This window comes from Agelaius phoeniceus, chromosome 21 (assembly GCF_051311805.1).
Source record: "Agelaius phoeniceus isolate bAgePho1 chromosome 21, bAgePho1.hap1, whole genome shotgun sequence".
NCBI classification, from domain to species: Eukaryota; Metazoa; Chordata; class Aves; order Passeriformes; family Icteridae; genus Agelaius; species Agelaius phoeniceus.
In genome coordinates, this window is record NC_135285.1 from 8,193,316 (window position 1) to 8,219,729 (window position 26,414).

The 26,414-nt window shown below is 46.3% G+C and overlaps 1 protein-coding gene across 7 annotated transcripts in view; it reads right to left on the minus strand.

Annotated features, from left to right (window-relative positions):
• VAV2 (vav guanine nucleotide exchange factor 2) overlaps nucleotides 1–26,414 on the minus strand; it is a 120,524-nt gene that overhangs the window by 70,288 nt on the left and 23,822 nt on the right. For all 7 annotated transcript variants that reach the window (XM_054646551.2, XM_054646552.2, XM_077189313.1 and 4 more), the window contains exon 2: nucleotides 18,779–18,895. In XM_054646551.2, coding sequence (XP_054502526.1) covers nucleotides 18,779–18,895 — 117 coding nt within the window. The remainder of the gene's footprint in view (nucleotides 1–18,778; nucleotides 18,896–26,414) is intronic.

Consider the following 26,414-nt stretch of genomic DNA (forward strand, 5'->3'; position numbering starts at 1 on the left):
AGCACTGGAAATGTCACCCAAAAAAATCTCGTTTTTCAACACGAAAAAGGTGGATGAGCAGTGGGTAAGAAGTTTTGAGGCGCTCAGTATCAACAAGAGCACAGCCAGCTGAGAAACACAACTTGCAAACTTTGCCCGAAGACCTGAACATCCTCCAAGTGTGACCTCCTGGGTGCAAGCAGCCCTGCAGAAGGCCTGGCTGTCACCAAGAAGATGCTTCCAGTGCCATCTGCTCCTCTTTGGAAGCCTCAGCTCCAGGGGCAGAGACAAAACCCTTTGTTTACCAAACCTGTGCTCCTCAAGGCATCTCCTGGTGCTGGCCGTGCCTCCCTCACTGGGATTTCCACTCACAAAGAGGTTTGGGATGCTCGAGGATGAAGAGAAAGGGGTGTAAAATCATCCACTTCTACTATTTCCAAAGATCAAATCCAAACACAAAGTCTGGCTGACAGCAATCAGCTCAGGATCAACCAGAAAACACTGAGATAAAAATTGAATAAATGAACTCCCAAGAAGGTGCAATCGTGGATGAAAGCAGGGCCCAGGTGAGACTTTGATGCTCAGGGCATCAAAGCCCTGTCCATGGCAGAGGACACAGGCACTTCCAGAGGCACACACATCCCACCTGGGGATTCTTTGGGGCTGTTTCTGTCGAGTTTCCAAAGAATTTGGCAGCTGCAGCCAAGGATCCCAACAGCCCCTGATAAGGAGTGATGCTCTGACCACTGGAATCGCTTGATGTATGGAACTAATTTGAATTTCTGCATCAGAAATGCAAATTCAGCCCTGGGGCCATTCTCCTGGATGTGGCTGCTGGCATACACAGTGCTCCAGAGGTGAGTTTTATAGAAAATAAGAGCAAAACTAATTACTGCTCCCAGAGCTCTGAAGCTTTTGTTGCAGCTCAGGAGGGAAAGAAACAAAAGACTGGTGTGAAAAACCACCAGGGTGACTGGTATTTGTCTGCCACGAAGAAAAGCCTGGCTAAGACAGATCTGCTGCATTCAGGGCAGTGAAAGGCAGTGCCAGGTCCCATCTGTCCCTGTCTGGTGTGCAGGGAGGGGGGGTGCTGGCTGGGAGGAGGTGGGTGCCAGGGCAGGGCTCTCCAGAGCACCCAGGGGTTCCTCAGAGCACCCAGGGGTTCCTCAAATCATCCAGGGATTCCTCAGAGCATCCAGGAGTTCCTCAGAGCATCCAGGGAGTCCTCAAAGCACCCAGGGGTTCCTCAGAGCACCCAGGGGTTCCTCAGAGCACCCAGGGAGTCCTCAAAGCACCCAGGGGTTCCTCAGAGCACCCAGGGGTTCCTCAAAGCATCCAGAGATTCCTCAGAGCATCCAGGGAGTCCTCAGAGCACCCAGGGACTACTCAGAGCACCCAGGGGTTCCTCAGAGCACCCAGGGATTCCTCAGAGCACCCAGGGAGTCCTCAAATCATCCATGGATTCCTCAGAGCACCCAGGGGTTCCTCAGAGCACCCAGGGATTCCTCAGAGCACCCAGGGGTTCCTCAGAGCATCCAGGGAGTCTTCAAAGCACCCAGGGGTTCCTCAAATCATCCAGGGATTCCTCAAAGCACCCAGGGGTTCCTCAGAGCACCCAGGGGTTCCTCAAAGCACCCAGGGGTTCCTCAGAGCACCCAGGGGTTCCTCACAGCACCCAGGGGTTCCTCACAGCACCCAGGGGTTCCTCAGAGCACCCAGGGAATCCTCAGAGCACCCAGAGATTCCTCAGAGCACCCAGGGGTTCCTCAGAGCACCCAGGGAATCCTCAGAGCACCCAGGGGTTCCTCAGAGCACCCAGGGGTTCCTCTCACCTCAGCTCCCTCCAGGGCTGGGTGCTCTGGGGTTTATAAAACAGGACTATGGAAAGTTCTGGGGTTTATAAAACAGGACTCCCCAAAACTCTGGGGTTTATAAAACAGGACTGTCCAAAGTTCTGGGGTTTTTAAAACAGGACTCTCCAAAGTACCCAGAGATTCCTCACACTGCAGCTCTCTCCAGGCCTGGGTGCTCTGGGGTTTATAAAAAGGACTCCCCAAAACTCTGGGGTTTTTATAAAACAGGACTCTCCAAACTCTGGGGTTTATAGAACAGGACTCTCCAAACTCTGGGGTTTTTATAAAACAGGACTCCCCAAAACTCTGGGGTTTTTATAAAACAGGACTCCCCAAAACTCTAGGGTTTATAAAACAGGACTCTCCAAACTCTGGGGTTTTTATAAAACAGGATTCTCCAAAACTCTGGAGTTTTTATAAAACAGGATTCTCCAAAACTCTGGGGTTTATAAAACAGGACTCTCCAAACTCTGGGGTTTATAAAACTCTGGGACTCTCCACAGCACCCAGGGATTCCTCACACCTCAGCTCCCTCCAGGGCTGGGTGCCCTGGGGTTTATAAAACACTGATGTGTAAAGAATTTGGAGAATTTCTGGGAATGAGCCAGGTTTTTTAAAAGAAGGAACATTCCTGAGGCAGGAGGAGAGGCAGCAGCATGTGATTTTTGAATATATTTTAAATGTAATTTTTAAATATATTTTAAATGTAATTTTTATATGTTTTAATGTAATTTTTATATATTTTAAATGTAATTTTGATATATTTTAAATGTAATTTTTATATATTTTTAATGTAATTTTTATATCTTTTAAATGTAATTTTTATATATTTTAAATGTAATTTTTAATATGTTTTAAATGTAATTTTTAACATATTTTAAATGTAATTTTTATATATTTTAAATTTATTTTTATATGTTTAAAATGCAATTTTGATCTATTTTAAATGTAATTTTTAAATTTTTAATGCAATTTTAATATATTTTTTATTAAAAGCTACTGTGCCCAACACTGGCTTGTGTGACTGAAGGAGAAACCCACTCTGTGCAAAGCCTGGCAGAAGTGCAAGGGAAGCATTTTCCCAGTGATTGACAAGATAAAGCCTCCCCCTGATTGACAGGACAAAAGACTTTTGTTTTCAGCTGATAGGCAATGCAGTAATTTTCTTTAAACGGCATCTTTTCTCCCCAGGTCCTTCTGGAAAAAGCACAACCCACAGGCTGGAGCCCATATTGAGCTGTATTGATCCCCTGCCCTGGGGAGGAGGCTGAAAGCCAATGATCACCACATTTTCCATGGTCCAGAGCCTGAAGAACCCAAGAAAATCGATTATTTGAGAGCCAAGGCTGCTCCTGCAGGAGACACAATCCCTGTGCAAACAGGGACATCTCACCCCATCAGCCTCGAGCCTGCCCTGAGAGCAAATCCTGCCCATCCCTGCCTGTTCTCCTCTGTTTCCTGCTCTCACCAGCTCCCCTTGTCCAGCAACAAACAACAAAAATCAATTCAAGCCATGAATGCTCTGGTGACAAATCCATGCTGCACATCCCAAACTGCAGAAACCCTGACCCTGCCAACGCTTCCGTGGAGAAGAAATTCCATGCACGGAGAAGAAATTCCACGCAGAAAACTCATCCCAAGGTTGAACCCTTCCCCTCAGGAATGGCCTTTCCAGCTGGGACTGCAGAAAATGGGTGTCACCCCCTCCATGTGACCTTCAGGGCTGATAAAATGTGGGTGTCCCCTCATTTGTGTGACCTTCTCAGGCAGCCCAGGGGCCGAATTATTCATTTTGGGGGATGCCAGCAAGGAGGGTGGGACACCAGCAAGGTGGACAGTTCCCAGCTCTCAGAATAAAAATCTCACCAGGTTAAATATAATTTTAAATGAGGACAAAGCACGCCGTGTAAAAATTAAAAAAAAAATTAATCTCAAGTAATTTGATTTTTAACAAAACTATCAGCTGCATTTAAGCCAAAATTAGGAGGTTTTTTTTGTTGTTTTTTTTTTTAATGAAGAGTTTGTCTGGAGAATTAAATAAGATGAGAAATTCCCTTGCATTGCTGTGACAGTGAGGAAGATGCTTTGCTGTGCTGTGAGAGCATGAGGAACAGATCCCGGCTATCCATGGGTTATATCAGTATTTATAATATAAATAACATGCTAAGTTATAAGTTACAATATAAATAATAAACTAAGTTATATTTATAATATAAATAACACACTAAGTCATTTACCCCAGGGAAAATGACTAAGAATATGCAACAACACACAAAGTCATTCACCCCAGAGAAATCCCACCACATTCACCTGAGGGGAAAAATCTGAGTGAGAACATGGGACAACCAAACCCAACTCTCAGAAACCAAGTAGGACAAATAAAAATCTGCAGGTTTGTCACCAAAATCACAAGATTTAAGCTCATTTTCCTGAGTCACCACCCAGCCTGGCCCTGCCAAGGAGCAGAAAACACACAGAGGTAGGAACTGCACCAGCAGCTCTCTGTGAGCTCCTGAAAAATAAAATAAAATAAATAAATTAAAAATAAATAAATAAATAAATAAATAAATAAATAAATAAATAAAGTAATAATAATTAAAAATAATAATGATGATAATAATAATAATGATAATGATACTACTACTACTACTAATAATAATAATAATAAAAATAATAATCCATAAGCAAAGGAACAGAAACATTATGGTTTGCCTGTGAATAATGACTTGGGACAGGGGGAACAGAGACCAGCAGCTCTCTGTAAGCTCCTGAAAAATAAAATAAAATAAAATAATAAATAAAATAAAATAAAATAAATAAAATAAAATAAAATAAAGTAATAATAATAATAAATATAAAATAATGATAATGATAATACTACTACTACTACTACTATTAATAATAATCCATCCATAAGCAAAGGAACAGAAAAATTATGGTTTGCCTGTGAATAATGACTTGGGACAGGGGGAACAGAGACACCCAGGCCTGGGTAATGGCACAGCTCACATCTGTCTCCATCACTCTGCATCTCCCTGAGAAGTTCATACATATTTAAAAAGGCCAAGAGCTCCATCACTCCTCACTTCTTACAATATCACAAGATTGGAGTCCATCAGGGAGAGAAAGGCAAAGAAAGCAGCACAGGGGTGGAAATGGCACTGATTGAATCCTGGTCCTGTCTCTCTGATGGGGTTTTGGGGATGGGATGGGATGAGGAGATTTGGATGAGATGGGATGAGGAGGTTGGGATGGGCTGGGATGAGAAGGTTTGGATGGGATGGGATGAGGAGATTTGGATGGGACAGGGAGATTTGGGATGGGATGGGATGAGGAGATTTGGATGGGATAGGATGAGTGTATCTTGTGTATAAGCCCTTTTTGGGGGGATTTCTGCCAGATGGGTGGATAAAAAAGGCAAGGCTTGAGCACAACAGCTTGAGGCTTGTGATGCTGAAAATCAGGAAAATTGATGGCACTGCCCTGCAGGCTTGGGAGAGCCTCCATGGAGCTTCATCCCTCCAGGTGGACACGAGGTGACAAAGGCAGCACCGCCAAGGAGTTCACCACACTCAAAACAAACCAAAAAACAGGAATTGAGGCAAAGCACAACCCCAGCTCCAGAGGGACAAGCCCATCCCCTGAGTTCCCATCCCACAGGGAGGTCCAGACACTGAATTTCTCCATGTCAGCTCTTTCTTAACCAGGCAAAAGCCAGCTGGAGCAGGAGGGGACAAAAAAAAAAAAAAAAACCACCACTGGTTCTCCATTAATTTCAAAGCTGTTCAAGAACTTATTGCTCCACACTGGTGCATCCACACGTGAGCAGCATGTGCAGCTCTTTTCTCTCTGCCACGCTCCAGCAGCTCCTGTGTCTTTAGGGGCTGGGGTCCCACCACTGCTAACAGGGATTTAATTCACCCTCACTCACTAATATTTTATCCATGGTATTAGGTCATGTTTTCCCTTTCCACTTGAAAGGCATCCCCAGCTTTCTTGGCAGCAGTGAAATTAATAGAGAAATCATTAGAAAGCAGAAGGGCTGGGGCCGTGCAAATCGCACGGCGCCCGAGATTATTTCCAAACAATCAAATTAATTGGTGTCATCAGCCACGAGCAGCAGCACCCAGAGAGCTGGCATTAAAAAACATGGAAGATTATTGACAGCCCCGTGCCTCCTCATACATAAAACATGGGGTGGAATTGTTTTATTTGATTATTTCCTATGCATGAAGGCTCTGCCCTGCACGGGGGGTCGGAGCAGACACAGCTGGGACGGTGATCCCACAGCCAGGGATTGTCTGGAATATCAAGAATTCCTCCTGAGGCTTTTGAGGTAGAATTAACCAGGATGATTTTCAGTGAAAAGTGGCTTCTTTTGACACCTGGAAGGCAGGGATTTGCCTGTTGCAGGCACTTCTAGAGAGTAAATCCTACTCATGTTCAGCTGAACCCTGAACCAAATATCTCCCAGTCCTCCAAATTTCAGGCTTCCATCTCCCCTGGGCTCTCCCATCCCACCTTGGTGACCCATGGAAACCACACAAACAGCAGCAGAGGATTTTGAGCCTAAAAGTGGAAGATTTTGGCCCTGGCTACACTATCTTCCCCTCAATATTCAAAAATTGCTGAAATTTTTGTAAACCCCACTCACCCGAGAGAGGCAGATGAGGTGGGATCATCTGAGCAAAGCAGAGTGAACAGACAGTGGTTAAAAAAGAAATAAAAAGAATTCATCCCAAGTCTTGAGAAGGCATGTGTGAATGTGTTTTGTTTTGGAAGAAAAAGAATAAATAGTAGCCTCAAGTCAGGATAATATTTATCCACATGCTTCACTTTGAAGTTGAGCCCTTGTTGACTTCACGTGGTGTGTGCACACACTAAAGTCTCCTCCAGAAGAGGCTTTTCTGAAAGCCCAGCCTTGAGCAAGGGGAAGAAAATAAACTCTTCAAAACCAGGTACTAATGGAGAAAAATAAACCTCATCACCTGGGGAATTACCACTGTCCCTCCCAAATCCAAAAGGGGATTGAAACAGCTTTATCTCTTCACCTTGTGCAGATCTGTGGGGCTCACAGGACTGAATTCTGTGGCAGGAAAAGCCAAACTGAGAGGAGCAGCCCAGTTAATCTCCAAGATAAATCCCCATTCTCTTGGTTGCTGCCATAAAGAGGAATTTCTCTGTGCTGCCTTTTCCCACAGAGCAGGGAGTTTGTCTCTTGTCTCCAGCTTATTTCTGTTTTCTGAACAACTCCGTGCATTTCCCTTCAGTATTCCTCAAGCACAAACCACCCGAGATGGGTGACAGTTTCCACATCCAAATTTCAGGCTCCAAACTGCAGCTTTATGCACTTTTCACACACCAAGGGGCAGGAAATCAAACAGCCCTGCCTTCCCCCAGACAGAAGCACCCCAAGGGCCAGAGCCTTCCTTTCCCCCTCAAATGTTTTGGTTTTTTCCCCCCAAAATTCCAATATAATCACACACCACAGAAAATCATCACTATCAAAAACCCTCTTTCACTTCACCCTCTGCAAACAATGGGAAGGGAAATGTTTCCCTTTCCTTTTCTTGCAGCTCTTATCTCCCTCCATGGGTCCTCCAACTGATTTCCTAAATCCTAAGCAGGATTCTGAGTTCCAGCCTGGCATCCTTAATGAGCACAACTGGGTAATGTCTCTTACCTGACCTTCCTTTCAGGTGGGTCACTGCTATTTGTGGTCATGCTTCATTTTTCCTTAAGTGTGCCCTTGTTACCTCATTTACTCATTTATGTTTCACAGGAGAACAGGGTAAAAAATGAATTTAATGGACCTAGAAATAGAAGGGAGGAAAACCACAAAAGAGACACAAGAATCTGAAGATCTGCTTGTTCTCCAGACAGCTCCCACCACCAGGAACTTCATTTTCATTGATTCTTCCCTCTTTACAAACCTTTCTGTGGCAGGGCAGAGCTGGAAAAGCATCTGGGGAGAGTGAAGTGCCTGAAGCCAAACGGATTTGGGGCCATTTTACACCTTTTTAGACCTGTTAGAAGCGTCTGCTGCAGCTCATGCTGAGACTTCACAGAGTGAACAGCTCCCAGCACAGAGCTCTGCCTCCAAAAAGCTTTCTCCAGCATCACCTGGGCTGCATCCCATTTCAGCTGCTGCCAGGTTTGCCAGCACTGCCCTTTTCCTGCACTTTGAAGGTCCCTGGCACTGTGAAAACACAAATCCCAAAGCTGAGCAGCCCTGCCCAGGGCTCTCAACCTTCCCTCTCTTTTTCAACTCCCCCCCTCAGCAAGGTGAGAAGGGATGAGCTGGGCAAGGCTCAGGCTCTGCTGCTCCTCTGAAGGGTAAGTGCCCTTCTGTGAGCCATTGAGAGAGGAGAGGAGCATTAAAACCACACATCCATGCAAGCCCTGAGCTGGGAAAGGACCCCCAAGATCACCCAGTCCGAGCATTCCCCCAGCCCACCGCTAAAAGGAGGAGGCAGGAGGTGTGCCAGGAGCTCCTGCAGGGGACACTGGCACCCCCTGATGTCCCCAGAGCAGCTGGGCAGGTGGGAGAGGAGCCCCCAGCACATCCCCAGAGGGAAACTGAGGCTGGGGGAAACTGCCAGGCCCCCACTGAGGGGCACAGAGGACATGGATGGTGTCACACAACTGTCCCCTGCCCTGTCCCCTGCACAGCAGAGTCATGGGGATGAGTCTGGGCTCCTGTCAGAGCTGCTGGTCCAGAAAAATCAGCTGGGATCCACCCAAAGCCTGTGCAGCCCCAATCCAGGAGGATTCCCGTGGGGGTTCACCCTAAAGGAGGGGATTCCACTGTGCTTCCCTTTGTCCCCTTCCCCTCTTTGTCCCCTTCCCCTCTTTGTCCCCTTCCCCTCTTTGTCCCCTTCCCCTCCCCATCCCAGCCCTGCTGCAGCTCCCAGGGCTGAGGGGAGCCCAGATTGCAGGAGCAATTTGGAATTTTCCAGCATAATTCTGCTCACTGGATCCACCACAAGTGCTCTGGAGTCAGGAGCTGGTCCAAAGCTGCCCAGTCTGCAGCATTCTGAACAAAACCTCCTCCCTGGCATTTTTCTTGAAGCTTCAGTCCTGCAAAACTTGCAGTTACTCATTAACTGAGTTTTCAGCGTCATTTTTCAGGTTTTTATGCCCTTGGAAATGCAGAAAAAGCCTGAAGCATTGCACAAGTGCTCCTTTCTCACTTGGAAAGAAAAAAAAAACCAAAAAACCCAAAAAACCAAAACCTTCAGAAACAGCCTTACAGTAGTGCTGGTTTTAAAATAATTCACTTTGAAAGTAGCCAAAAACACAGAATTCTCTGCAAGTCCATGCTCCAGAGAGGGAGATAAAGAGCCAGGAACCCCTTCCTTAAGGGACAGCCATGGTGAGAAGGGAAAGGACACAAAAAACCACCACAAAAACCCCTGCTCCCTGCAGGGTTCAGGGCTGGACATCCCCAAAACCCTCAGCCCCACAACTTTCCTGCCAATCCCTTCCCTGAGCTCCTCCTCAGAGCTCTGCACCCACAGCTGTCCCAGCCTGTCCCTGTTTAGCCCCCCCAAAAAAATCCAAATATGACATCTGGCAGCTCCCCAGGAGAAACAGCCCTGTGGAAACACAGCCCAGCAGGATGGCAGCAAACAAGTGTTAACCCTTCTCCCTCCCCAAACCCCTCATTTTCTTCTCCCTCTTCCATCTCCAGCTGGGTTTTAGGATCCCCAGCCAGAGGAACAAGCCCCAGTTTGGGGCTGGGATGGGGAAGTTTGGTCCCAGGATGGGCTGGACATTTCACCAATGCACAACTGGAATTTGCCAAGAGGCATTTTAGGAGTCAATTCTTCACACTCCAGTAATTAGAACAATATTATGGGGGGAAAAAAAAAAAAAAGAAAAAAAAGAAAAAGAGGGTGAGGGGGAGGGCAGAGCTCCCATGGGGACTTGGCTGGAGGAGGAAAAGGCTGAGCAAACACCCAGAGTCAAGTGAGGCCCCAAGGCAAGAGCCCTTCATAGGATCCCTGCAGGTTGGACTTCAACCAAAACCTTCTCCCCTTCCCAGCTCTCCATTCTCCTGTGCAGGAGTGTTTTTAAATTCCTAATTTCCAGATCAAACACGAGGCTGGCGAGCCAGACCCGGTTCCCTCATCCCCTCATCAAGGTCAGTGGGGTTTTCCTGTTTTCAGGCCAGCAAATTCAACTCAAGGCCTGCTTCAGGCACTCCCAGTGAGTAATAAATCTCTGTTCTTTTATGAATAAATCTCTATTCTTTCATGAATAAATCTATTATTTTAATGAACAAACAGACATTGAAGCCTAATCCCACTGAGCACTCAGTCCCCAAAAATCAGATTCTCAGAGAACAGCTGTCATCTACACCTACAAAAATGAGAACACCCCAAACTGTTGCATCATCTGAATACACAGAAAATCTTCTCTGTTATAACAGGATGGAACATCCCAGCTGAAAAAGGAAACAAAACCAGACAGACCCAGATGTTGGTGGATCCATCTCCAACACCTCCCTGGCCCTGGAGCATCCTCTGCAGGGAATTCCAGCACCCCAGTGCAGAGCCCACACAGCTTCCCTGGGGCATTTCTAGGGCCCAGAAATTTTATTTTTTCAAATAAAAACTCATTTTCTGTGCAAGTCTGGCTTGTGAGAGGCCAGCCTGGGAGCAGGGCTGGCGTGGGGGGTTCAGGACACTGCACAATGGTTACTCAGAATGGCTGAATTTTCTCTATTATAATCTGTTATAATTTAATATCTCTATTATAACCTGCTGAAATATCTCTATTATAACAGAATATATATTATATATTCTGTTATATATATATATATATAAAATATATTATATAATTATATATTATATAATAATTAAATATCTCTGTTTTAACAGGATGGAGCACCCCAGCTGAAAAAGGAAACAAAACCAGACAAACCCAGATGTTGGTGGATGCATCTCCAACACCTCCCTGGCCCTGGAGCATCTTCTGCAGGGAACTCCAGCACCCCATACTGGAGCTCCCAACACAGATCCCACACAACCATCTTCACTGGGGCATTCCCAGGGCCCAGAAATTTCATTTTTTCAAATAAAAACTCATTTTTTGTGCCTGTGAGAGGCCAGCCTGGGAGCAGGGCTGGCGTGGGGGGTTCAGGACACTGCACAATGGTTACTCAGAGCTGCTGAAATATCTCTATTATAATCTGTTATAATTAAATATCTCTATTATAACTGCTGAAATATCTCTATTATAACAGAATATATATTATATATTCTGATATATATATATATATATTTATATATTATATATTATATAATAATTAAATATCTCTGTTATAACAGGATGGAGCACCCCAGCTGAAAAAGGAAACAAAACCAGACAAACCCAGATGTTGGTGGATGCATCTCCAACACCTCCCTGGCCCTGGAGAGGATGCTCCAGTGAACTCCAGCATCCCACACTGGAGCTCCCAACACAGAGCCCACACAGCTTCACTGGGGCATTCCCAGGGCCCAGAAATTTCATTTTTTCAAATAAAAACTCATTTTCTGTGCCTGTGAGAGGCCAGCCTGGGAGCAGGGCTGGCGTGGGGGTTCAGGACACTGCACAATGGTTACTCAGAGCTGCTCAAAGTGGCACTCAGTCAGTTCAGCTCACATCTGCAGCGAGCTGTGAGCTCAGCCCTGCTGCTGGAGCACAGAGGTCCCTTTGATAAATCTCTCTGTGCAGGGACTGCAGCACTATTTCCGCATGAAAGAAATAAATTCCTTTTTTTTTTTTTCCTTCCCAATCATCTTTGCAGCCCACTGGCTTGGAAGAGTGAGTTTCTCTCTGCTGCACTCCATCAGGCTCAGGTACAGGCAGGATCTGTCTCACACCCTGCCTCTCCAAGCTTTTATTTCTGTCCTCCAGTTTCTTGTCTTTGAGCAGAATTTGCCACAGAAAATCACCCCCAAAGCCTGCAAAAAAACCCTCCCACTTTTACTCTCAGTGCACTCTGGAATTTCTGTGTAAATTCTCTAGAAGGGGAACAATTTTCCTCCTTTTTTTTCCCTTTTTTTATTTCCTTGAGAAAACTCCACAAAGCTCCACTCCTGCACCCCTTCTCTGCAGAGATGAGCACATTTTAAATCAGATGCACAAAAAAACCCAAGAGAGGCTGAAGAGCGGAACCTGTGTGGGGTGACATCCACCACAGCCCCAAGGTGTTCAGGTGTGATATTTCCATGTATTAACCTGCACCAACTCATCTCTGCCCCAAGAAAATTCAGTTTCCTACAGAAGCTTCTTCCCCTTCTTTTTTTTTTTTCTGCTTTTTTCGGGGTTTTTTGTGGTTTGTTTTGTTTTGGTTTTTTTTTGGTGTTTTTTGTTTGTTTGGGTTTTTTTGGTGGTTGGTTTGTTTGTTTGTTTTGGGGGGGTTTTTGTGTGTTTTCATAGGTAAAATGCTGTGTTCTGAGCACTGGGGATTATGGAATGCCAGAACTTTCAGCCTGGTACTTTCACTTTTCCTAAACCCCATTTACACCCACGTGTTAACTTGTTTCTAGAAATGTTCATTATTATTTCTATTATTTGGCCTTGGCACGGCCTCATCATCAGATGCTGAGGGTTTTAATGAAGAAACAGAGGAGCTCGTTACAGAATTAAAAATTCCTTTTATTCCAAGAGTCCCTGCAGTGATTTCAGCCAGGATGGATTTCCTTCCTTTCCCAGAGCACATGATGCTGAACAGTTAAGCTCAAGTGATGAGAGAGAAATTCAGCAGCCAGGCACACAAAGCCTGGCTTTGCCCATTGGCATCTCGCACCCACACTGATGCTCACTGCACCAAACCTCAAAAATCCCATGACATCACCAAAGGAGGCTCAAATGAAACCACACAATAGCCAGAAATTGTTGGCTCATCCAAAAAAAAAAAAAAAAAAAGAAAAAAAAGTCTGGTATCTGAATCTTTCAGAGAAAGAGAATTTATTGCCCCATTATCAGGAGAAATGAACTTCTTTCCACCTCGAAGGTGCTGTCAGGATTCAGAGGAAGAAGCTGACACTGCCCAGACAGAATCCTGTGTTTCAATGGAATTTGTGCATCATGGATGAGGTGTATGAATATACAACAGGCTGTTGTTTTTAAGGGTTAATCCTCTGTTAACGTGGGGCCTTTTTCAGGCTTGTGCTGCCCAGAAAAGGTACCCGGACTGTCCATAACTCTGTGTTTCTATTGACTCCTATTGTCCTAATTCAAACTGTCCAAATTATTATTACTCCAACTGTATTACTATTTTTTTAACCATTTTATTACTACTAAACTTTTAAAATTTTCAAAACTGGTGATTGCCATTTTTCACATTCTGGGAATTCTCCCTCAGGCAGGAACTGCAGCCCCAAAGGCTCTGGTGTGGGCACAGGGTGAACGTGGGGCTCCTACAGTGAGGATAAAATCACCAACCACTGGGCAGGAAGGAGTTAAGTGAGTTTCTTCCAGGAAATTGTGTTTCTTCCATGCAATGACACAAAAATCTCATATATAAATATTAATAATAATATATTTCATTAATATAAATAATATTAAAATATATAATATAACTATACACAAAATATTTATATATAAATATAAAAGTAAATATTATTTATTATATTTACATTTATCTATAAATTTAAATATTTTAATAAACATTACTTTTTATATTTATATATAAATAATATAAATTTAAATACTATAATAAATATTTATTTTTATATTTATATATATAAATAATATAAATTTAAATACTATAATAAATATTTATTTTTTATTTCTATATAAATATACATAATATAAATTTAAATACTAGAATAAATATTTATTTTTATATTTATATATAAAAATAATATAAATTTAAATACTAGAATAAATATTATTTATTTATATATATATATATATATATATAAATAATATAAATTTAAATATAAATAATAAAATATTCACACCCTTCTTTTAGGGAATTCTCCTCACTTCCCTCCCCACCCACCCTGGTGACACAGCAATCTGAGCAGCTGCCACAGGATCCCCCCTGGGCACACAGCCAATGCCACAGAGCCATCTGAGCAGCTGGCACGGCCACCACAGCACGGGCAGCTCCATCCAGGCTGCCTGGAACCTCTGGGGATTGGTAAAAATAAAGGGCAGGGCTGGGATGGGACACCCAGCTTGGCTGGCAAGCCCAGCTCTGCTCCCAGACCCTATTGCTTCATGCACTCTGTGGTGCAGGGGGAAAACACGCTGCTTTTCATGTGCTCTTGGCTGCAGGAGGTCAGAAAAAAATCCCCTGAAAGTCAAAATGAGAGAAGAGGAGCAGCAGGTCACAGCTGGCAGTGGGCTGACAGCAGCTGTATATCTGGAATTTCTGCAGTTTCTGCCTTTCTCTATATTAATCCATATAAATCCCGCCCTTTTCTCTGCCCAAACTGTGTTAAAAAGGCACCCACCCTTAAAAGTGCTGCTGCAGGGCTAGAGGCTGCTAGATGGGGCTGGGGATGCTGCAGGGAGGGGAATTCTCAGCAGAGAAACAGAAACACCAAGCACCAACTCTCGGTTATGAATCCCTTAAATAATTCTGACAGCACTCCCCACCCTCCTGTCTGAAAGCAAACAGAAATCGGAGTTTTCTGACCTTCTGGCAGCCTTTGGGGTGTGACAGAAAGGGCTTGTGGCAGCTGAGCCCCTCCAGAGCTGTCCCAACCCATCCAGTGGATGCCAAAGGGGGAATCCCTCACTGGGATGGGCTGGGGACAAAGTGAGGACAGCCTGGATCCCCCCAGGGCTTCACCCACACCCCCAGCAGCAGGAGGAAGGGAACACTAAAAACCACCCTGGATATCTGGAGCAATTTTGGAGCAATTACCCCACATTTATAAAGGACACCTCTTGCTTTAGCTCTGATTTCACTCCCACCCCAAGGCAGCCACTGGAGCGTGCCGGGCTCGGGGCACCTCCCCAGCAGCCACATCCTCTCCCTGGCACTTCAGCCACCCAAAATAAATCTCCTTTGAGCTCTGCCCCAGCCACACACCAGCCAAAATCTCCCTGGGTTCTGCTGAGAGGAAGAATTGATCCAAACCCTGCTCCAGCTGCCAGGTGGGTGCAGATCTCCCTCCCCAGCCTCTGGAGCAGAAGCAGAGTGGAAAACACGACTTGAATTCATCTCCTCCTCCTTTAGCTGGTCATGAATTGCTTCCCTTTTTCATTTTCAGAACAGCAGTGTTTCCTATCTGTGGGGCAGGGCAGGGAGGACCCTCCTCTTGCCAAAAAAAGCCTTTTTCAAAGACAGCAAGAACTTCAAAAGGAATTCAGGGCGATTAAATCCACGTCAGGAGGGCAGAGAGGAGCGGGAGGCTAATAAATGGCACGCTCCACAGGTTTATGAATATTTGAACTATATTTCTTTTTAAAAAAATTGTACATTACTGCAAGTTATTTAAAATGAGTAACTCCTTTTAATGAACCTGGCTACCATCACGCTGACTAATAGAGTAATAAAGAGTTTAATCCATATTTATGTACATTTTATGTCATTACTGTTGCTGCCAATAAATTAGCAAGTCCAATAAGAGTTTGATTTTATACCATCACTGCTACTAAATGTGGAACAACACACACTACATGAGCACCAGCTTTTTATTTTATTTCTTTTTCAAGAGCCAGGCTGTGCTAACAGCAAGCCTGAAGAATCAGGCCCTAGTTAGGAATGAGGCAATATTAACTGGGCTTTTACTCCTGCATCCTGCAGCCATGGAAAAAACACTTCTGCAGATGCCACTGGTGATTTATGGAGAGCTCTGAACCACTTTAAAGGGATCAAATATTCAGAAATAATTAATATTGAAGGGGCATGGGTAGAAATACAGGCACCAGCATCTCAGGTCACTTCTGCAAACCCACGCCATGAAACACAGGATGATTGCTTTATCACCCACACCACAGCAGGATTGCTTTAAAACTGGACATGGGGGGGAAAAGAGCTGCCTGTCAGCAATTCCAACTGGCCATGAGCAATTGGAAGTGGCCTTTGGGCTCCCCTGGGGAGCTGGGGGACCCTGCAGATCCCAGGGAATGGGATGCACCCACCTGGCAGAGCCTGAGGTCCCCATTCCCCAAAGTCCCACAGAGCCAACCTGGAGTTTCCAGCCCCACTGGGATTTTGGCTGGAGAAGCCCACATGGTTCATGGTCCCACTTCACCCTGCTGACAGCAAAAAGCACCTCCCAAGCTTAAAAGCCAAGGAAGAAGCAAAACCAGGAGTGAACTCAGACTTGGGAAGCCCCCAGGCAGAGCTGGAAGGGGCTCCACTGCTCCCATGGCAGCTCCTCCTTGCAGAAGCCAAAAGGAATGATGGAAATATGGAAACCTCTCTCAGAATAACAGCTGGGCAAGGCAGGACTGAGGGATCTGATTTTTCAGCCTCTTTGAAAGCACCAGTGGTTTTCTAACACTAAAAAGCCCCAAAGATTCAAAGCCCTTTACGCAGAGGTTGGCACCAAGTCCCCGCCTTTCTCCTCAGTAATTACACTCCAGCAATCCCAAAAACTGCTGCTAATTGCTGTCCCAGTGGCCTTTTTGGTTTGGAGGAGAGGAATAACTCTCTCCCAGTGGCATCCAGAAAGGAAACACCCAACCCCACTCCACCAAAACCCATCTGCAATTAAACTCTGTGTTACTGTGTCCCACCAGAAACGCCTCCTACACGGTGTAAGCGTCTTGTAACCAAAAAAACACCATTGATCTCGGGAGTGAATAGCTCCAGGAAGGATTTTTTGTGTGTGAAGTCTGTGTTTGGCCAGTGGGGAGGTGGATTAGAGGCTCCTTTTGCTGTGACTCAAAACGGAAAGGGAGCTCTGGTCACCAGCAGATTTTTCCCTGTTTATTTGCTTTGCCACTGTTGAACACAGATCTGAGGATAATGTGGGAATGAAAGGTGCTGGAGACAATGGGAATGTTTTGACAGGCTTCCAGAGGGATTTAGGGTGGTGCAGAGCTGGACAGCTGATACCTCCACCAAGCTGATAAAAAAGAAAAAAATGGGGGTTTTTGTATAGAGAGTCTGTGCTTCCCACATTTTCTGTGGTTGGTTGAGGATGACAACAACGTGAAAACAAGCACGATGCAGGCAATAAAGCACACATTTGGATCTCTTGGAAGTTTTATGACACATTTCTTTCCCAAGCCCCCTAAAAAACCAGATTGCCTTGAGCAAAGAGGGAGTGGCAAATCACCTTCAGAAGTCACAAAGCTAAATGCACCCCCAAAAAAACGACCAGGGGGAGGGAAGAGCAGAACAAGGAAAAGCAAACTGTGCTCATCAGCTGATGTGTTCCAGCAGTGTTTAACACCAGGCATCAGAGGCAATTTGAAACTGCACAAAGCAAGAGACAATGTGACGATAAAGCAGCATTTTAATTAGCAGCAGTTCCTTCCCCAGCCCAAAAGGTTCCTTCTGTGCATTCATATTCCCAGAACAACAACTGCCTTCTTGTGTTCCATAAATCAAAAAAAAACCTCTTAAAACAAGGCACTGCAATTGCACATTCCACATAATGGTCCAGAAATAAATTAGGCAATAAATATCAAATAATATATCCCCATCAGCAGTGAAAATCTACTCCTTGGATAATCAGAAGGGAAGATGCCTTCCAGCAGCTTATGTCGGGCAGCTCGAAACAGGTAAAACAATACAGAGCTTTAATAAATCTTTTATCACCTTTTCTGCTGAAGAATATAGCAATTGTCCTGGGTAATGGCTTCCCTGAGCCCTGTATCCATCAGCCCTGATGCAGCTGGTGTCAAAGGCAGGGGATCAGAGCAAGAGCCACTCGTCAAAACCAGGCAGAGTTTTTCCTTCTTTGGTGTTCGGTGCCAACCATCACTTACAGGCAACACATTTCAGAGGAGCTCAGGGCACTCATTTCACCCTGCCATGAAACCCCACAGACACTCAATGGCAAAAATCAGTGGTGATTTCAGCAAAGTTTATTTTGCTCTGCACAGGTGGCAGTAGATGGGGAAGGACCCTAGGCAAGGTTTAGTTCTTCTCAAAAACACATGGGTCACTGTTATGGATGTATTTTATGAAAAATCTTTTTGCTAAGATTTTTCTCCTAAGAATCTGAGAAGCCTCAAAAACGAAATGTAAGCAACAATTATCTGCTGCTGTGGAATGCAACAGGTGCATCTTTGATTAGTCTCAAGTAGTTGTTTCTAATTAATGGCCAATCACAGTCCAGCTGGCTCAGACTCTCTGGTCAGGCACAGGATTTTATTATCATTCCTTTCTATTCCTTTCAAGCCTTCTGATGAAATCTTCTATTCTTTAGCGTAGTTTTAATATATAATTTTCTTTTAATATAATATATATCATAAAATAATAAATCAACCTTCTGAAACATGGAGTCAAGATTCTCATCTCTTCCCATGTCAGAGTTACCTGCAAATTCCACATGTAGTTGTTTTAAATTAATAGCCAACCAATCACAATCCAGCTGTCTCAGACTCTCTGGTCAGTCACAAGATTTTATTATCATTCCTTTCAAGCCTTCTAATGAAATCCTTCTTCTATTCTTTAGTGTGAAGAATGAGTGAAAGACATTACCACAGGTCACACCCTTTAGAGACTGATCCCAGAGAGTTTTTCATCTAAAGCAGAGAACTTGATGGCTTGGTTACCCTTTACTGAAGACACAGCAGAATCAACCTGTTTTAGGTTTTTAACCCCTAAATTTAGGGTTTGAACCCCTAAATACACTGAGGACACAGCAGAACCCTAAATACACCACAAGCACAGAGGAACTGGCACCCAATCCTCAGAGGCTGCTCAGAAAACCACAAAACCTTTGTATTTTCACCCCAGATCTGGAGCACAAACCCAGGGAGCCCCAGGGGCAGAGCCATCCCTCTCCAGGAGCTCAGCAGTCAACTCTTACCTTCCCAAAATCCCGCACATCAAAGAGGTCAAAGGGATCAAAGAGGTCGCTGTTCCTTAACCCAAACTTGTCGTGGCACACCTTCAGGAAGGTCCTGATGTTCTTCAAACACAGAAACTGGGGGAGAAAAAGGAGAAAAACAGGGGGAAATGAGTGGGACAGGCACAAATTACAACTGAGATTTCCCGAGTTCAATGCAAGACAAGCGAGCAGGTGTTGGGGGAGATGAAACAGGAAAGCCTTGTAAATATGATTGCCTGGCAAAAGATTTGGAGAATATGGAAACTATAAGCGAGATTGAAATGAAAGCAAACTTTGAGATCCCTCAGTTACTGAACAACTGGAAAACAATGGTGTGGCCACCTGTAGGTAATCCCCTTTTGATGGAACAACACCCTCTGCTTGCAGACAGGCCCAAGGGTCAGAGCAGACCCTACAGCTTGGCAGAAGGGGCCCAAAGAGGAGTTTTTAGGGTTTCCAAAGAGGAGCTTTTAGGCTTGGCAGAAGGGGTCCAAGGAGGAGATTTTAGGGTTTAAAATGTAACACAGTATGGGAATGTAATGATTCTTATAGGCTGCATGTAAATGCTATAGGATTTGTACATTGTACTAGATTGGTTAGTGAGAATTAGAATATTCAGCACAGAGGAAGATTTATTGTATTGTAACAGGAACTTCACTCTCTCTTTCCCTCTTCTGGTTTTTGAACCCTTTTCTTTAGCTTTTTAGGACTACTATTGACAGGAGTCAAAGATGCTCTTCTAGCCCCACTGGTGACATTGAAATGTGTAAAGGGCTGCAGGTACCTTTAATTCTTTGCTCACTCACTGTCTCTCATCCTTTTTACCAGGCTCTTGCCTTCTCTCTCTTTACTGCTCTGAGCTGTGGCTGGCAGCTCAGGCAGGGCCCTGCACCCAGGCCCTTTGCAATAAACCCCAATTTCCAAGCCCTGCTTTCAGAGATCTCTCATCTCTGTCCATCCTGACCATCCCACCTTTGTCACTCCTACAAGCAGGGAGTGAGAAGCTCGCCCTGCAAGGCCAGGCAGGAGTTTATTTGGATTATCCCCAGTTGTTTCTGAGGATGTCAGACTCTGGTGCCCTGTGAGGGCTCCTGTGTTCTCAGCTGCACTCCAGGAACACAAGGCCCCTTTGAAAAACAACTTTCTCCCAAGGTAACGCTGCAGAACTCAAGAACTCAAGCCAGGACATTTCCCTTTCAAGGTCGAAGGCAAATGTAAATTACAGCTGATGTTGCACAGAAGCCCAGGGTTGAACATTTAACCATTTCCAGCACGATCCCATTTGGCTCCCTACAGAAGGGCCACGTGTTACAGCAACAGGACAGCGGGAAATGGCTCTAAACTGGCAGAGGGCAGGGTTGGATGGGATATTGGGAGGGAATTCTTCACTGTGAGGGTGAGGAGAAGCTGTGGCTGCTCCATCCCCGGAAGGTTGGACAGGGCTGGGAACAACCTGGGATAGAGGAAGGTGTCCCTGCCCAGGGCTCAGTCGGGTGATCTGCAATTTCCCTTCCAACCCAAGCTTTTGTTTATCCAGCAAGGTTGACTGACAGAGCAACATCAGGTTTCTCTTTAAAAAAAATCCCATCTTTACAGCAATAAAAGGTTGTTAAATCAAAAATTATCAGGGATTCTGAAGCCTGAGGACTCCAAATGGCCTTGCTCCTGGCAACACGGGGGCTAAAGAAAAGAAAAATAAAAATCTGCTTCATTTTTCCAGCTGCATCACCTACATCTTTCATCTGCTGAGCCAGCCAATTAACTTCCCTTCTTTTTACATCCTCACTGCAAAATACCTCCAATTTATCGCTGTGTCTTTAGGCAACTCTTCACTTTTCCAGCAGATTCCTCACAGATACCTAACAAACACGTTAGAATCCTGAGGAAATCAATCCATCAAGGGGGTGAATCACCCCCATGTGATCAACAGGCAGAGGAGCCAAGCTGCCTTTGGGTGGATTCCTCCCTGCTTTTGTCACATGGCGCAATCCCCGAGCTGCCATCAAACACACACCGCTCGCAAACTTCACCCAGGGTTAAAAGCAAAAGAAAATAGCTTAATTTTCTTTTAATTAAAAGAATCAAAGCACAGTCTTCGGGGCCATGTGGCTGCGGTGCAGCTCGTTAGCGCTGCTTTGGGGATTAGACACGAGGGTTTCCAGCCTGGATTAGCAAAACCACCTCATTAACAGCAGGCTGCTTCACCTACACAAAGCAAGAAATAACATTTTACCCCCCTGGCCCTCGCCACGGGGCCAGCAGAGCTCCCCCAGCACGGGGGGCACAGGACAGCCCCATCACATCAGAGCCCCCTCAGCAGACAAGCACGTACCAGGGGCAGAAATTGAAAACAAATCTGGTTTTCTGGGGCATTCCTCTATCTCACATAAACACGGCAGTAAATATAAGTGTCTAGACTGGGAGGTTTTTGGTTGTTTTTTTCTTTTTTTTCCTTTTTTTTTTTTGGAATTGCTTTACAGGCTCTCTTGCTGACACTGGTTATTTCACAACTTTATCTCTGCAAGAATTTGCACCCCAGGCTGCGTGTGCTGCTGCACTGCAGTCCCATTGATACCAAAGTTCCAGCGTGTGCTTATTTTAAATCCTTTTAAGCCTCCAATTTTGAAAGTTAATGGCACAGGGTGCAGCCACAATTACACACAGCAAGATGCAAAGCTCCTCTGCAGAACCGCCCTGCCCTTCTGCAGCATTCCCTCCCCTGCTCATCCCAGGCTGGGCAGCACCAAATCACAATCACAGAATGGTCTGGGATGTTCAGGATTATCCATTTCCACCCCCCTGCCATGGACAGGGACGCTTTCCACCATCCCAGGTGGCTCCAAGCCTGGCCTTGGGCACTGCCAGGGATGGGGCAGCCACAGCTGCTCTGGAAAGCTGTGCCAGTGAAGGAACCAAAGGCCAAAAGTGATGTTCCTCACCCAATTCAGACATGGAAACCCCCTCACCACAGCTGGTAAATAAAAAAGAAAAAGAGGAGGAGGCACCTGCCAGAGTGGCAGCTCCAGGTGACATCAGCACAGAGCCACCACACCACCAGCCAGGCCCTGGGCAAACATGGAGGAAAAAGCCTCCATCATCTACCCAAAGAGCTGCTGGAAAAGGCCTGGTGTAAACCACAACAAACACAATTAGCCAGTTAATTAAGGAGATGGCAGCAGAGCAAGGCCACCACAGGAACAGCCACCAGTGGGGATGACAACTGCAGGTGGGTTTCACCCTCACTCTTGGAGCACCAGAAGTGCAGGTGGGGACACCCAGCGTGGGTGTGGGTGGCACAATTCACTCCTGGCCCTTCTTCTGGGGCCAATCTGCAAAGTGGCCTCTTGTGTGCTTTTGATTTTCTTGGCGTTTCGAGGTCGCTGCTGATGGAAGATGATGAATTCTTGGCTCAAGACTGTTACTCAACAGCCACAGGTTAAAATTAGCTCCCATTTAACACGGGCTGTGCTGAGGCCACTTTATTCACCAGTCAATCACACCTTTGGACAAGCAAATATTTCACAGGAGAGAAAAGAAATCAATGTTTTCCATGGGGCTCATTCAGCAGCTGTCAGCCCCAAAATCAGTGCTGTCATTTATCTGCTTTGAGTGAGGCTGGAGCTGAGCAGGGTCCTGAGAGCAAGGGAGCAGCAACATCACAAATTCCCAATCCTGCCATCCTCCTATGCATCCCAAACAGCCTTGGGAGCCACCAGCCATGGCTCCTGGGCACAGAGCTGAGAGCACACAGAATTCCATGGCCACCAACATTTCCAGGCCCTGGGACAGCCCCAGAACAAATCCATGGCTGGGGAGAACATGCTGGGCACTGCAAAGCCCATCAGATATGGAAGAGGGACTGGAACAGGGATGGGATTGTGAAAAACAGAGCAAGAAAGTCACCTGGTGAAACAAAACACCCTGAAGCCTGATAATGGATGAGGAAAGTGTGGCCAGCTCTGTTGTAAGAACCAGCACCAGAGAGAGGCAGCAAAGGGCCCCATCACCTGCACGCAGCCAGTTTCAGAAGAGCTCTGCTTATTTTTAACCACTCTGCAGAGTCATAAAGTGAATAAACTGCTCTGAACTCCCACTGGGAGCCCTTGGCCACCCTCCTGCACACAGTGGGTCCCCCCCAAGGCCTGGGACACACTGGGAGCTCCTCAGCAGCTTCTGGGATGCTCTGTTTAAAGGAAGGCTTTCACGATTTTCTCTCTTTTACTGGATTCAGTGAGTTTAGAGACTCCTCAGACAATCACAGGGCATACAAAGGGTTGTGCTGCCAAGTTTTTGTGCCACTCAAATTCAGAAATGCGCTGGAGGCGTCTTCAAAGGAGGTCAAAAAAAAGGGATAATTTGGCACCTGGGTAACTCCACTTTGCACTGGGATCTCAGCAGGGACATGCCCAGCCAGCCCAGGGCAGGTCAGACCTTTCTGCAATTGGAAACTCCAGCCCTGGGGGTGGGAGAGGACTCGTGGGGAGGGTGTGGGTGACTCTTCCTCACAGCCCACACTTCAGGCCCCTCCCTGCAGTCCCCAAATGACTGGGCACCCGTGGCACCTGCACTGACAAGGACAGGAGCCATTGCCAATGCAAATTCACCACAGAAGAGGAAACTACTCAGGGTGGGCTGGAAACACATCCCAGCCCTAAAGGCTCGAAGGCCACACATGCACACACCAAAATTGCTTTGTTAATGGGAAAACAATCATTTTTGTTAGAAAAGACCTCTAAGATCAAGTCCAACCATCAACTCAGCACTGCCAAGCCCTCCACTAAGGGGATGGCTTGTCCTAAATGCCACGTCCCTAAATGCCACATCCATACCCCATTAAATCCCACATCCCTACCCCATTAAATCCCACCAGGGATGGGGACTCTGTCACTTTCTCAGCCTGGTGAATGGCAGAGACAGCCAAAAAGCTGGAGAAAGCAGCAGCAGTCTCTCAACAACCAAAGAGAACTCCCAGGTGGGGTCTGGAGGAGCACCAAAGCAGCCCCTGCTCCTCACACTAGGGATGGACACGCAGAGCTTGGGAATCTCTGAGAGACTCCTAAAAAATGCCATAAAAAACCAAAGGAAAGGAAAGAAATGAGGAGGATGGTTTTGCCTGGGAGGGCAGGAACATCCAGCAGCTCACAGCACTTTGGGAAGGGCCTTTAGGAGAGGGTTTGGGGCTGTGTGGGGAGCACACAATGGCACAAGGGGTGTCTGGGCAATGTGCCCAGTGTGGCCAAAGCTGTGGGCTTGAAATGTGTCCTGCAGCATGCAGAGAATGCTGGAGCTCTGCTGGGGGAGATAACCCCTCTGATGAATGATGCAAGGGACTTTCTTTAGCACTTCCTGGCCCTGATGTCAGATTTCCTCTTATCTCACTGCTGGAAGAGAAGCGAGTCCTCAACAGGGAGCTGGGAGCATGTGCTGACCACAAGCTCTGCAAATGGGCAGGCTGGTTCCTTGAGAAAACACATCATTGACCAGGGGAAAACAGGTGTGCCATGGCCCAAAGCTCTGCAGAGAGCCAAAGGATGCACCTCTGAGCCACAGTGAGCTGTCCTGTGCTACTCATCAAATCTCCCTTGGCTTCCTCCAGCATCAGGAATGGACAGAAAGCCCAAGGGTCTCCAGTGGGAACTGCAGGGCTGCAGCCATCACAGGGCAGGGGTTGGGACTGGCTGGTCTGGAAGGTCTCTTCAAGCCCAAACCATTCTCTAAAACTGAAAATCACGACCTGTATCTGACCTCCCCAAATGGCTCTGCCCCATCCAGCTCCCCTCCACACCAAGGCCTCCCCAGGGCAGTTTTGGGACCAGGAACGAGTTAAAAGCACCAGTGGAGCTTGGATTCCCCCCCCAAATCTCCCATGGCTTTGTTCCTGCTGGCTCTGTTCCTCCCCAGCTTTGCCCCATTGTCTCTGGTGCAGAGGCAGCACAAAACCTCTGCAGAGAATTCCCCAACGCATTTGGATTCAAGTCAGAGCTCATCAATTACTTCAGATAGACAGATTAAATTTCAGGTTGTTGGACAGCAGATTTATCTATTGAGAAGTGGAGAATGAAATTATTTCTCAAACAGTTTAGCACTATTATTTCCCACCCCCCCTCTGCCTTTCAAAGCCATTCCCATTGCTGAGCGCTCCAGGGCTGGGCAAATTCCACTTAGGGAGGCTGATTAATGAGCCTGAAACACTGATGAGGGCTGACCTCTCCACAGCTTCTCCTTCTCACATCCTCTCACAAGCACCACTTTTCCCTAGGAAAGCACCTGAGGGAAAGCAACCATGGATTTCAGCAACCACCCATAGCAGGGCACGGGGAGGAACTGGGGGAAAGCAAGAAAAGGGAGGAAAAATCAGCCAGAGCTCAGGGAGGATGAAAAATTCCTGCACAAACTCACCAGGAGCTTCCACCAGGCCCAAGAGAAGCACAACAAGGGCTCAGCAGCAGCAGGGCAGGAGAGGCTGCCAAGCCCTGCTCTGGTCCTGCTCATCCTCAAACCTTCACCCATCATCACCCTGGATGGCTCAAAGGGACAAAGATCCCACAGGAATCATCCTCAAACCTTCACTCATCATTGCCCTGCATGGCTCAAAGGGACAAAGATCCCCCCCAGTCACCCCTCAGGAATTTCCCATCATGGGCTCTCAAAGGGAAGAGGTCTCTCAGTTATCAATATAAAACCCATGAACTGGAAACCAGAGTACACATGGAATTGTGAAAAAATAATTAAAAACTACAAAATAAAAGTAAAACAATAACAAACAGAGAATATGGAGTAACCTGTTAAGTACCCAGAGGCAGAGGACACTCAGAGTGCTGCTGTCAAGCAGCCCAAGCCCAGGGCCCCAAGAGCTCATCCTATTTTATCCAAGGAAGTTTTCCTGACTCCTGAGCTCCCCATGGAGACTGCCAGGCTCATTTCCCCCATTATACATGGAAAAAAAAAAGAAAAAGCAAAAAGAAGGCTGTAAGTGTGGCTATCCATCAGGCAGCTGAGATGATAACTCAAGATAACTCAGGGCTGGAGGAGGGGACAAGGCTCTGGTGACATTGGGATGCCCCAGGCAAGCCCAGATGTTTGTGTGCTCAGAGGTGAACTCCCACCAGCACTGATGGCCTCCCCAAAACCCCTCCCTGGTGCCAGGAGGCAGCAGATCCCACATTCCTGGGGGAACACCGGGCTCCGTCCGTCTGTCCATCCACGATCACCCCGCGGCACTCAGGGGCTCTAAATGAGAGGAAGGAAGCTGCAACTTCCCGAGGAGAAAACACTGGAGCTGCCACTGCTGACAGTACTTCCCTCCTTTGTGGAGCCCTCCCGGGCCTGCAAACACTGAGAAAGGCAGAATAATTCAGGTTTTAAGGCTTTAATTGCAATGCCTGGCAGGGTTTCACCCATGGCGCTCACAAGGGCTGAAATTGCCCCAACCACCCCAAATCCTGCAGGTCCAACAGGTTCAGCACTGGTGCAACCCCCCCAGGCATAGAAATGAGGTTTGTGTCACCCAAACCCTTCCCAGTGGGGTTCTGGAAAACCCCAATCTAGAAATGGATCTTTTAGGATATTTCTAAGAGACCTGAAGAGCCAATCCCAGGAATTACAAAGAGTTTCT